The 11,714-nt window shown below is 43.6% G+C and overlaps 1 protein-coding gene across 15 annotated transcripts in view; it reads left to right on the plus strand.

Annotated features, from left to right (window-relative positions):
• Nucleotides 1–9,910, plus strand: part of FNBP1 (formin binding protein 1) — a 97,428-nt gene extending 87,518 nt beyond the window's left edge. For 7 of the 15 annotated variants that reach the window (XM_068414177.1, XM_068414179.1, XM_068414183.1 and 4 more), the window contains 3 exons: nucleotides 334–455; nucleotides 980–1,119; nucleotides 1,528–1,706. In XM_068414177.1, coding sequence (XP_068270278.1) covers nucleotides 334–455; nucleotides 980–1,119; nucleotides 1,528–1,706 — 441 coding nt within the window. Of the gene's footprint in view, nucleotides 1–333; nucleotides 456–979; nucleotides 1,120–1,527; nucleotides 1,707–6,699 lie in introns of those variants that run through there. The other 8 variants (XM_068414178.1, XM_068414184.1, XM_068414186.1 and 5 more) reach the window with 2 other exon arrangements.
• The last annotated feature ends 1,804 nt before the right edge of the window (nucleotides 9,911–11,714 follow it).

Genomic DNA, 11,714 nt, shown 5'->3' on the forward strand with positions numbered 1-11,714 from the left:
TTGGAATATATGAAGCCATTATAATTACACGAGAAAGATTTTAGGGCCGAGAAAAGACTTCACTCTGTAAGTTATGCTATGTACATAAATAGATACAGCCCGTTAATTTTAGATATTTCTTACAGTCGTTGGCTTTACTATCCATTGCTTTCTTACCCATTTGAAATCACTGGGTCTTTCACTCTCCCCAGCTTTAGTCCTCTTGCGTTCAGCAGTCGCATCTGGTTTTAGTTTTGTAGTCTGAATGTCAAACGTAACAAAGCGAAGTCAAAGCGACATATTCCCTTGCAAGTGGAAGCACGAGAGATGCATGAGACTGCTTTCCCCTCGCAGGGCTGGCTGGCCGAGGTGGAGGGCAGGCTGCCCACGCGGACGGAGCAGGCCCGGCGGCAGAGCGGGCTGTACGAAGCCCAGAATACTTCGGCAGTGAACAGCTGCGCGCAGGACCGGGAGAGGTACAGTATCTGTACAGAGCTGCCCCGCTCGGGCTGAGAACTGGACCCGCTTTCCTTAGCGTATGAATCAGGAATACTGGAGCTCTGCAGCATTCAGAAACTCACTCTGTAACCAGACTAAAGGCAGGCACTCCATGAGGGGCCTGGTTTTAGCATATAGGAGATCCCAGCTTCGTAGAATCACAGAATGGTTTGGGTTGGAAGGGACCTTAAAGATCAGCTAGTTCCAACCCCCCTGCTACTTTTCTTGAATACGATTAAGTGGGTAATAGCCCCTACACTCCCTGCTGTGAGGGTGAATGAGGTAGGTGCAGTTTTTACAGTTTTTGATGGGAAAAATGACTGGTCTCACCCATGGCGTTGTGGCAGATGCTAGTGGTAACAGCCAGTTCTGAGCACGCTTTGGAATTGCTGAGCTGCTCCAGCTACAGTTGCTCACCTTGCCTTAAGTGTCTGGTAACCAAGTCGTTCTTTGTGCTCCTGAGACTGGTTGCTATAGTTGCTCTGTATTTTCCTCTCTTGAGCAGCCCAGATGGCAGTTACACAGAAGAGCAAAGTCAGGAGACTGAGATGAAAGTACCTGCAACGGATTTTGACGATGAATTTGATGATGAAGAACCACTACCCACCATAGGAACATGTAAAGCGCTCTATACATTTGAAGGTATCACTCAAGCACTTTACTCTCATTTCACTTACTGTTTTCTTTAGTTCACATGCGAAGGACAATGGGAAACCTTCATCTAACCCCTGCAGTGCTTAAACAGACAGAGAAAGGGCAAGTGAGGCTCTAGCATGATTCTGTTTTGTAGAGAGACACTAAGGCAGTGATTTGTCTCCCGTTATGCAGGGACTCTGCAAGAAAAAGAACCAAAACTCTGATGTCAGGATCACATTCATCTGGTTCTTTGTGTACACAATGTTGTCTCGAGAATCACGTGGTCTTGTTTTGCTGCTAGTGGTGCAACAAAGGTCGCATCGGCATGTCGTCAGTGAGCCCTGAGCCCTCCCGCTGCATTTGTGATTCCTGTCGTGCAGGATAGCCTAAACTCCGTGTTACTGTGTCTTTCAGGTCAGAATGAAGGAACGATTTCTGTAGCAGAAGGAGAAATGCTCTATGTAATAGAAGAAGACAAAGGTGATGGGTGGACACGAATCCGAAGGAACGAAGATGAGGAGGGCTATGTCCCTACATCATATGTTGAAGTCTATTTGGACAAAAATGCCAAAGGTGCTATGACTTATATTTAATACTATTATTATTACCTTATTTGCTTTCACAGAGATATCCAACCCTGAAACTGCTCTGTGTTGGCAGATAGAGCCTTTTAAAAGTCTATACAATGCCACAAGGTGCATTATTTTGTACATGGACTAATACGGCTTGCTGTACCGCATACGTGCTTTTTATTGATCAGGAGGGTAGTGTGATAGATGTAAAACTAGAGGGGAGATGCAGCCTTTGCTAGACAGTGCTTGTTCAACTGTCGCTGCCATTGCATGCCCAACTTAGTGCAGGAAACACAAAGCCATTTGGAATTACAGGGCTCTCCTCAGATATCCAGGTGGCATCTCAGACACATTCACAAGTCAGCTGTTTGTCCCAAACCGATTCAGGGAAATGTTAGGTAGGAAGTATTTAAACTGCTGGTTTGTGTGTCAGTGTGGAGCCTTTCAGAGCCTAATGTGTTCTGTGGACCTTTTGGATTGAAACCTGGTTGTCATTTAGTTTGTGTGTTTGGAAGGGGAAGGAGAGATCTTGCCAAAACCTGTCTACACAGCACTATGTGGTCCTTGATAAATTGGTAAAACATGAAGAAAAATCCTCTAATCTTTTCCACCTTGATACATTTCAGAAGATACATTTCATTTATTGTTTCAGATGACCATAACTAATGGTTTAATCTTTTGCTCACACAAGATCAATGGAGACATTCAGAGCTTAGACTCAGCAATCTTCTGGTTTGTTATTGCTTTTAACTCCTCACAAATAGGTGTGTTGTGTAAGCAAGCAGTGCTGCAGGGGAATCCTCGACAGAGTATATGCTATAGCACCATGAACACCGGGTAACGTAATACACCAAGAAATCAAGATGTTAGTCCTGTTTCAAATCAGGATGTCTCTGAAGTCCATGTTAAATAATTTGTGTGTTTTTTCAGTCACTTAATTCTTCAGATTATTGTTATGTTTCCTAGACTTCAGAGTTCTTGGTGTGAAACAAGCTGCCTCACCCGATTTAAAAGAAAAACTGAACCATTCTCACTGGGATTTATGGACAGTAGGAAGAGAGGAGTAGGACTGCCTCTGTAAACAAACACTATAACTTGAGCAGTTCACTGTCTTGGATTCAGTATTAAACAGTGCAGTACCCTGCCTGCTGCAGGCAAAAGTCTGGGGACTTCTTTTATTTTGCCATAATACAGTAGTTTTATGTTTGTGTTGGCAAATACAGCGTCAGTTGAGATGCAAAAGAGTATAAAAAGCTCAGCCTCTCTGTCAGCTTTTACTACCTTTGAAAGAGGAATGTGGATCCTACATTCTCCTTACTTCACGTTGAGAACAAGGCAGAAAACACAGAGTGGGAGATCCCATCTCCTATCCCTGTGTTCTCTCCTATGGAGACTGCCTGCTTTGTGTGTGGCGACAGTTGAAAGCAACATTATTATTCTGCTGGAAAATTTGTTGTTCAGCGGTGTAGGCTGCTTGCAACAGCTAAGCTAGTGTGGCATCTAGATCTGCCTTAGGTACCAAGCATTGCTCCCCTGCCCTCAGACACACGGCGTGGTTCACATCAGCGAAACGTTACAGCAAATCACTTGTTTAGGAGCAAAAGTTTGTCTTTAATTTACCCTTCTGGAGAGAATATTGCAGGAGTATTGCAATAGCAGCCAGAAAGTCGTATTAGTACGTTAATGGTATTATGTAAGTTACAGGGTGATGCTGAATGATTGTAAAAATGTGGTCTGTGCTAGGAGTGAAGGCTGACACAGTTGCAGCCACTTCTGTAGCAACTATGGAGGTTTTTCAGATCCTTTAAGTTTTTCCATTATTTTTGCTGGACTTCAGGAACAAAATCAAATGTATCTGTGAATATCTAATGTAAGGAACAATAATATTTACCTCTTATTTACCAATTCTCTGGTTAAAAAGAAAAGGTAAAAGAGAACTTTCCATAAAATGTCACAGTAGTAGTATAAAGATTTGGGGGAAGTGCTACTGTGTTTAAAAGACAAACTTTGTTGCAAGCTGCAAACTTCTCATATGATTTTTGATATATTAGTAGAAGTGACTTTATTCAATCCTTGAAACAGAAGCTACGACATTTCTGAAAATGACACTGTAAATACTAAAGCATTTACAAACTTTAGTAGTTCTTTCCTCTTTTTGGAAAGAAGCTTGAGCAGCTGGTACCTCTAAATGTTAGTTGAAGGGGTGGGAGCATTTACACCAGCTCTGAGGACATCTGTGACTCTTCTAGCCAGCCGAATCCATTCTGGCTCGGGTGTACTTGCCTGCCCAGGTTGTGCCAGTGCCCGAGGCAGCTCTGCCTGCTAAATGCTTTGTGAAAAGCCGCTTGGCTGCTGGCGAGCTTTTTCAGTCAGCTGAAGCCAGTGTTGTCAGGGCTCTGCTGCCGAACCGAGGTGAACAGGACAGGTAAGTCGTGCTGCAGTCGCACTCCTGGTCGTAGTCTCATGGGAGCCAAGCTAGGTCTGTGTACTCCTGCGGATGCCTGTGTGAGGGCTGTTTGTGACGTTTACACTGGTACCTCCCATCAGAGGGTGTTAGCAAACCCTATCACAAAAAAGAACAGTAATGTCTATCTTGTTTTGCCTTTTTTTTTTTTCCAGATGTGTACAAATCACTTCAGAAAATCTCTGAGTAGGGTTGCATAGGCCTGTTCACCTTTTATTCTACTGGTTTGCTGCTACGGTTGTTTTAAGAGCTCTGTTTCAGAAGGTTTTCTTTAGAAGAGATGAATGCACATGTCATATCTCCAGCAATGAAAGACTCTGTTGGGTACCATTCACTCAGCTGATGGCACCTCTTGAAATTTAACTGTGCATCACTACCAGTGAAAGTACTGGCCCAACTGTACGAATTTAGTTGTAAACTGCATTATTGTCCTTCCTAATACAAGTGGGAGCCAACACAGTTCATTCTCTTTGTGATGCGTGCAAGAAAATATTATAAATGCTAAAAAACATGCAGACTAAGAATTGGATCTCTTGGATATAAACTCATGTTTTGGGGCTTATGCCAACCTCTAACTACTAGGGGACGAGGAGGAAAACTCCTCTGTGCACACATGGGTGTAGCTTCTTGCAGGGCTTTTCTGCATCTGTCAGGTACCTGGTGCTGACAACTGTTGAATACAGGAACTAGCTGGGCCTTTTTGCTCAAGACTGACCATACCGTGTTCTTGAATGTGGTCCCTCATGATCTGCCTGGGAACAAAACTGTCTTTCACTGAGGGATGTTGTGAAATGGTGTGATGCACAAAAGAACTTGCATTAAACAACCAGCTTTATATAAACTCTCCGTCGTACCCAACAAAAATACCACATTCATTTCCACCAGAAGGACTGGCTGTCGTGCAAGGGATAGAGGCTGTCTTGTGAAGTAAAACTTCCTGATAAAAAGATTTTGGAGCCATGGGCTGATTAGCATTTCAGCTCCTTTGCTGCTGGGGGTCTGTTCCTCCTCACCTCCAGTTAGAGAAATAAAACCTTACAGACAGCTCTGTGGTTCTGGGTGTTGCAGCTCTGCTCTTTGTTTGCTCTAACCATTATGCAGAGCCTTGACTTGTGTAAATAAATAGGTAAAAGTTAACCATGCTGATGCACTTTTTATCTAGGATATGTCTGATTATTTAATGCTTGCCAAATTATTTAGGAACCAGTAATTATAAACTGGACTGTGGCTTTTTTAAACCCTTTTGTTAAATACTTGCCCTTAGCTCTCCCAGTATAAAAAAAAAATGTATATAACATAACTTAAAAACTAAAGTTACTTGAATTTGAATGGTTTTTATCCTTTTATATATGTATAAATATAAGTGGTTTTACAGGCTGTTCTGCTTAACCTAGCTGTTGTGTTGATAACTATTCAGTCTCTCTTACGTTGATGAGCGTTTTTGGTTGCTCGACTGCCTGCCTCTGGTTGGACTTGCAGAGAAGCTTTTGTTTTGTGTTAAAGTTTGTTAAATCTGGCCCGTGTGGTTGTTTTGTTTCTATTCTTATTTTTTAAAGAATCATCATTTGTCAGGAATCTCTTTATAGCTTGATGTACCATGGTGTCTTCTGCTAATAAACATTATATTTTCTCATTCCTGTGAGGTTTTTTTTTTCTCTCATGGCAATTCATTTAAGCTTATCTTTACTAAGGGAAAGCAAATGGCCCAGAGCTGCTTTTCACCTGCTTCCCACACTAGGTACAAATGTAATTCCTTTTCAGGAAAAATATTTTGTTGTGGCTCTGTGAAAACATCTTCGTGCTGTCATTTGGATTTTTTTCTTTTATGGAAGTGGGTGCAAAGGAGATTGAAGGTTCCCCTGCTCTCTCAAATGCGGGGGAAGGTTGGACTCCTGTATTCCCTGGCATACAGCAGCCTCTGTGGCCAAACCACACTTCTGGATTGCAGCTGCACTTGGCCACAGAGAAAACTGACCCTCAGCCAGAAGTCTGGGGGTACAGCAGTGTGACAAGGATGGGTTGAGAGGCTAAGACTGCTTTCACTTACCTGTGTATTTCTGCACTTCCCTTAAGAATGAAAGCTCTCTGCAGCCTGTTGTGGGAAGGATAACTAGTCTGGGTTCGTCTGCACAATTCGGTGTGTTTTAGCTTCCTGTGGTTGTTATTCAGGACCATTGATGGTCTCTGGAGCTGTCACTTGAACAGACGCAGTGCTCCTTTGCAGATTGACAATTCAAAAGCTGCTTGTTTTCTCTGTTGTGCTCAGTGCTGGCAGGGTCCTGCTCCCCTTTACATCCTCCTCCCAGAGGAGAGCAGTGTCCCAGGGATGCTCATCCCAGGGCTGGAGGGAAGGGCTGAAGGTGAAGGTAACCGAGTGCTGGCAATGGATGCCCGAGTTCAGGAGCTTTCCTTAACCCCTTGTAGCCTGGTAGATGCTTGGATGGTGTGTTTCCTTTAACCTCCTGCAGGCAGGGCTACTCTTAAGGCATCCCGTTTTCCCCAGCCTCTTTCTAATCCCATCTCTTTCTTTTTGTCTTTCTTATGTTTTAGATTCCTAAAGGTGTTTGTGCTGGTGCAAGAACCTCGGGGCGAGCTTGTCACAGAAGGAGAAACAAAATGGTCTGTTTACCCTGCAGGCAGTTAACACACACCCACGGAAAGCCAGACTCCCAGTCTTGTCTGGAGTTCCCACTTGAAAAATTCAGACCTAAATTCCATCCCAGTACCGTTCAGACGCTTGCTCTTTTTCATGGCATGCTACGTGTGGCTCAGATTAACTTACCAGCCTTTCCCACTCTTCTGCCAGCTTGGCACAGCCCCTCTGTAAAGCATAACCAACACTTTCCCCCCACCCAGTTCCTCCCAACACCGGTCAAAGAACTGGCTGCCCTTTGATGGAAAGGGTAACAAGCGAGTCCCAAGCATGGTCTGTCTTCTGTCCTCCCTTGTCCCTCAGTCCATCTGAATGTCTGCACTGGTCCGTCAGCATTTCACACGGTGCCTTTAGTGCTCATCCTCCAGGTAGTGCCAGCAAACCGCGTGGAAGGGAGGTGCGTGCCCGTGGAAAGCCTCCCCTGGGAACAGTGTTACAGCAGCTGGACTGGGCTCTGAATTGAATTTGCAGATATTAAATTTGATCCACATGCACTATTAAATATTCTGCTTTCCCCAAAAGGTCACTAATACTTGTCAGCCTTTATTTTTTTTTTTAAATCTAGGCTGATGCTCATTCCAAGTATTAAATCCCCATGACCTTGCTGTTTCCTGAAAGCCTTCAAGCTCACGTATGTACGCTTGTTTTCCTGCTTGTTCTCTCTGCCCCCTCCTTCTATTCCCCCCCCTCCTCTCTCCCTCCTCTTTCTCACACACACACACAGACACACACACACAGAGACACTGGCATTTTGGTTTGGAGCCCCGTTTTGCTCGTCACAAAGACCTCCGTTTTGCTCTCGTTTCAGTCTGCATGCTCGCCCTGTTGCCTTGCCTGCGCCCACCTTCCCGAGGGTCACGTTATTTTGTGGCTCTTTGTTAATCTCTTGGCAGTTTTTCTTTTGTTGGTTTGGTTTTCAGTGTTTCAGACCTGCCTTCTCCTTTTGCATGACCTCTTGTGCGTTCTCATCAGTTAATGTTTGAATAACAGAATTTTCTTAGAAAAATAAAAGAGAAAAGAAAAAAAAGAAACCGCACTCTCTTTCGTTTGCCCACCTTGTCATGGACTGGACCTCGACTCAGAAGCCAGACAGGAATTGTGACCATCCTGTTCTCACATGGTTTTATTTGAAGCAGAAGTAGCGTGATACGTGATGCTGCACTTTATCGTGTCATGCAGTGGACAGAGAGCTATAATATCTCCAAATATCACAGGATCTGGACGCAGCTGCCTAAGAAAGGGTCAAGTGCTTTCTCAACCTCTGTATTCTCTTGGTTTCCCCTGAATCTTTACCATTGCTGGGATTTGAGAGTCATCTTGTACACGTTTGAGCCCCGTAAGAGTCAGTTGCTACTTAACAGCTCCTGAGGGCCTAACTTATTCATAGGTCAACACATCCTTTGGGGGAATCTACTTGCTTTTAGTGAACTTCACCATATTTTGTAAAATCCCCAGAATTTAAGAAATTTTATACGGAAGCAGCTATGGGCAGTGCCCCCTGAAATGAAACCTCTCAGGTTTAGTTTGCAGAGAAATGGGTGTGTTGTGTTGCTGCCTGCTGTGCTGTTGTGCAGCATCAGCATATAGAAACGTGTCCAGCATCAAGTGCTCTCCATGCTGGGGGTTGCCTGGGTTGTCCCCACTCAGGATGAAGTAACTTTTGAGTTGGGTTCCATGTTGTGTTCATAACTCTGTCCTTTTCTCTCCATTCAAGACACCAACTTTTCTTTTTAATAGCACAGAGTCCCTCAGTCCTGCAGATAGTGCTGTAGCTGTTGTATTATGGTGCTTAATATCTGCAAGCATCAACCAGCAAAAGGTTTGGGGTTTTTAATCTTAATTCAAGCTACTCAGGAGCCTGCACTGCGAAGCAGGTGATACCACCACTGAGGCTGTTCAGCTGCAGCGTTAGCAGTGTCGGAAGGGTCATAATCAATTAAATTACCATCCTTATCATTGCTGCTACTGTGGTCACTTAACTGTTGAGATCCATGAGCCTCTGATAGCAGACTGTGATCCGCATGGTTGGCACCCGTGGCTTTGCACAAAGGTTTGTGCAAAGGATTTGTTGCATCCATCTATCAGGGGATCGAAATGGTTAAGCAGTTACCAGGTGTGCAAAAATATCTTTAAAATATTTTTAGCTGCAGTATTTTTATTCTCATGTCCGATGCACTGTTGAATCAGCAGCTGGAAGAATTTGCTTTCACCTATTGTTGTGCCATCTATGTAAAAATTAGATAAAAGTTTGCTTTTATATATTTAATCTAGGTGGACAGTATATTATTGTCAGCCTCTGTGGAACATTTGAACAATTGCAATGTCTGTGTTGCTACATAGCGCTTTAGAAGGAGCATTAGCTTTAGCTGACTGATTTTCTTCAAAAGTTTTATTAAAAGACCATGTATGGAGTTTTTATAAACTTGGCAACTAGTTCCCAAAAGCCTGGATCTTAAATCTTACTGCAAGAAAAAAAAACAGTGACAGTCGTTTATTGTAGCCTACCCATGTTTGTTCCACTGCCTTCAGGGTAACAGACGAGTCATTTTTGTAGAATTTACCTTTTGCAAAAGCTGAAGGACTAAATATGTGACCAGTTTATAAAAACTCTGCTTGAATTTACTAATCTTGCCCAGGAGTGTGGACTGTATGTCCTACGAAATCTCATTCTCCCCAGCAAAAGTCTCTAATGCCCTTTCTTAACACCTGTAAATAGAGGAGAAACATATTTACTGATACCGAAAGTTGTGTTAATGCTGAGTATTTTTCAGAAGTTCATTCAGTTTGATGCATATTGTTCTCTGTTTTTTGTTTTCCTGCCTGAAGTGTCAAAAAGACCTAAAAGAAGCCAAATTCTATTTTAACATGATGACGTTGAGCACTTTTTTATTTGTATATGTGTGTGTATGTGTGTTTGAGCACTGATCTCTGGATTTTGGTGGCATCTCAGTGTTGTGATTTCATTGCCAACGTAAAAGGTTCTGGTGTTGCTCATTCATTTCTGGAGACAGAATTCAACCAAATAAAGTGCTTCCATTTGAAAGCGAATATTGACCTTGTAACAATGAAAGTCATCCATGTATTTAAATAAACATTTAATTCCAGAAATACAGTTTCACTGGACCCTTTTCATCATCCACAGAAGAGGAAAAATGGTTTTGTTGCTTTTCTTTCCCCATAGAAAAGGCTTTGCCTCTTCCCTGGGGCTGCTCTGCTGTGCTCAGGGATTGCAGCCCTTGCTCTCGGGGAGCCGCCTGCCTTCCCCTGAGCCCTTCCAGCTGAGAACAGGAACTCAGCTCTGACTTACTGCTTCAGCCAGATAAAATTTTACAGCTCGAAACTCCCCTAAGCTGCTAGCTTCTCATTGTGCTTGACTATGGCATGGGTTTGGGCTTTATTTCCAGCTGTAAAATGTAGAACAAATAATCAGAAACAGCCTGTTCCTGTGGGGTGCCTTATGTCTGATGACATAGGATGACATATTCTTACTCATGGTACTTTTTGGTTTTGTTTTGTTTTCATTTCATATTATTTCATACTGGAATTCTGAGGTATTTGGAGTATTAAAATTTGGCTCTGCCTGTACCTTTGAGTGACTGTCCCACACAGTTCCCATCAGGTCACTCTGAGGCACAATTTTATCAAACTTTTACCTTTCCAGCTGGAATTGAAGAGGGAATTAAGTGGTTGGGGGTTTATTTGGTCATCTGAGGAGAAAGAAAGATGCAGTGTCCTAGCTGGAGGTGTTGGTGTACTTGGGAAGGGCAGGTGGGTCTTGCTTTTTCCCATTTCAGTAGGAGGCCATGAGAACTGGAAGCAGGGCAAGTATCTCCTCTAACAGAGCTGTCCCTTGTAAGGCCCTTGGTGAATGCTCTGGTTTAACTGAAGTCTTGGCAGATGGTTTTGATACTGATTGTTTATACGTTAAAACTAAACCTGTGGCCATCCCAGCAGGTCATGCATGTGTGCGTGAACACGCAGACGTGTGAAATACTGTCATGATTCCCTTCAGTGAATCACCTGAGACCCAGCTGCGTTTCTCTAAGTCTGGGGGAGGATATTTACAATTCCATTTTAATATGCAGGGTTGGTAAATAGTGTGTGTGTGTCTCTCCAGCTGAGACAAACTCCTGGACAGCTTCTCCCTCACTTGTTAGTCCAATTCATTGGAAACAGCCTCATGCAGGAGCCCTGGGCTTGCAGTTGGTGACACCTGGCTGATAATTCCATTTGGAGCAGCTCGGGAGAGCTTTTTTCCTAAGGTCAGATTGATGACTTTTTTTTTAAAAAAAAAATTTCGGTTGTTCTTTGCCAGCACTAATTAGCATCCTTGTCAATTCAGGACAAATCAGTACTGTTTATGAAAAACAGTCTGCTAGTCTTTGCGTTTTTGGGAAACAATGACTAGGAGGGGGTGTCTGTCTGGCTCTAACTTTGATTTCTCTAAAGTTAGCAATGCTAATGCTGTGTAAAATAGAAACAGCACAACCAAACAAGTGATTGGTGGCTGGAAACCAAAGCCAAGCTGAGCAGTAACTGGGAAGAAAATAAAACGAGCTTTACATACACTGGCTGTGTGACTGAACGGGTCCAACTGTACGGGATGCTGCGTACTTTGGCCAGGCAGGAGGGTGGAGAGGTGCCACGGGCACTGGTGGGCTACAGAGCGAGACTGCGGCCTCGTGAGCGAGTGCTGGTGCAGGGGGAGCTGGGGGGTACCTGTGTGGTACGTGAGGAAGAACGAATTCCCCCTTCCATGGGCTGAGGCGTGACAATGCATCATAAAGGGAGAGCAGGAGTCAGAGAAAAGCAAGGCTGCTGGCAGATTTCAAATGCAACAGAGATGCAGAACTGAGCTTTGAGTGTTTTAAGGGACAGCGGGTATCAAAAAGTCCAACTGTGGCTTTGCCAG

The sequence above is a fragment of the Nyctibius grandis genome, chromosome 16, assembly GCF_013368605.1.
Source record: "Nyctibius grandis isolate bNycGra1 chromosome 16, bNycGra1.pri, whole genome shotgun sequence".
NCBI lineage: Eukaryota > Metazoa > Chordata > Aves > Nyctibiiformes > Nyctibiidae > Nyctibius > Nyctibius grandis.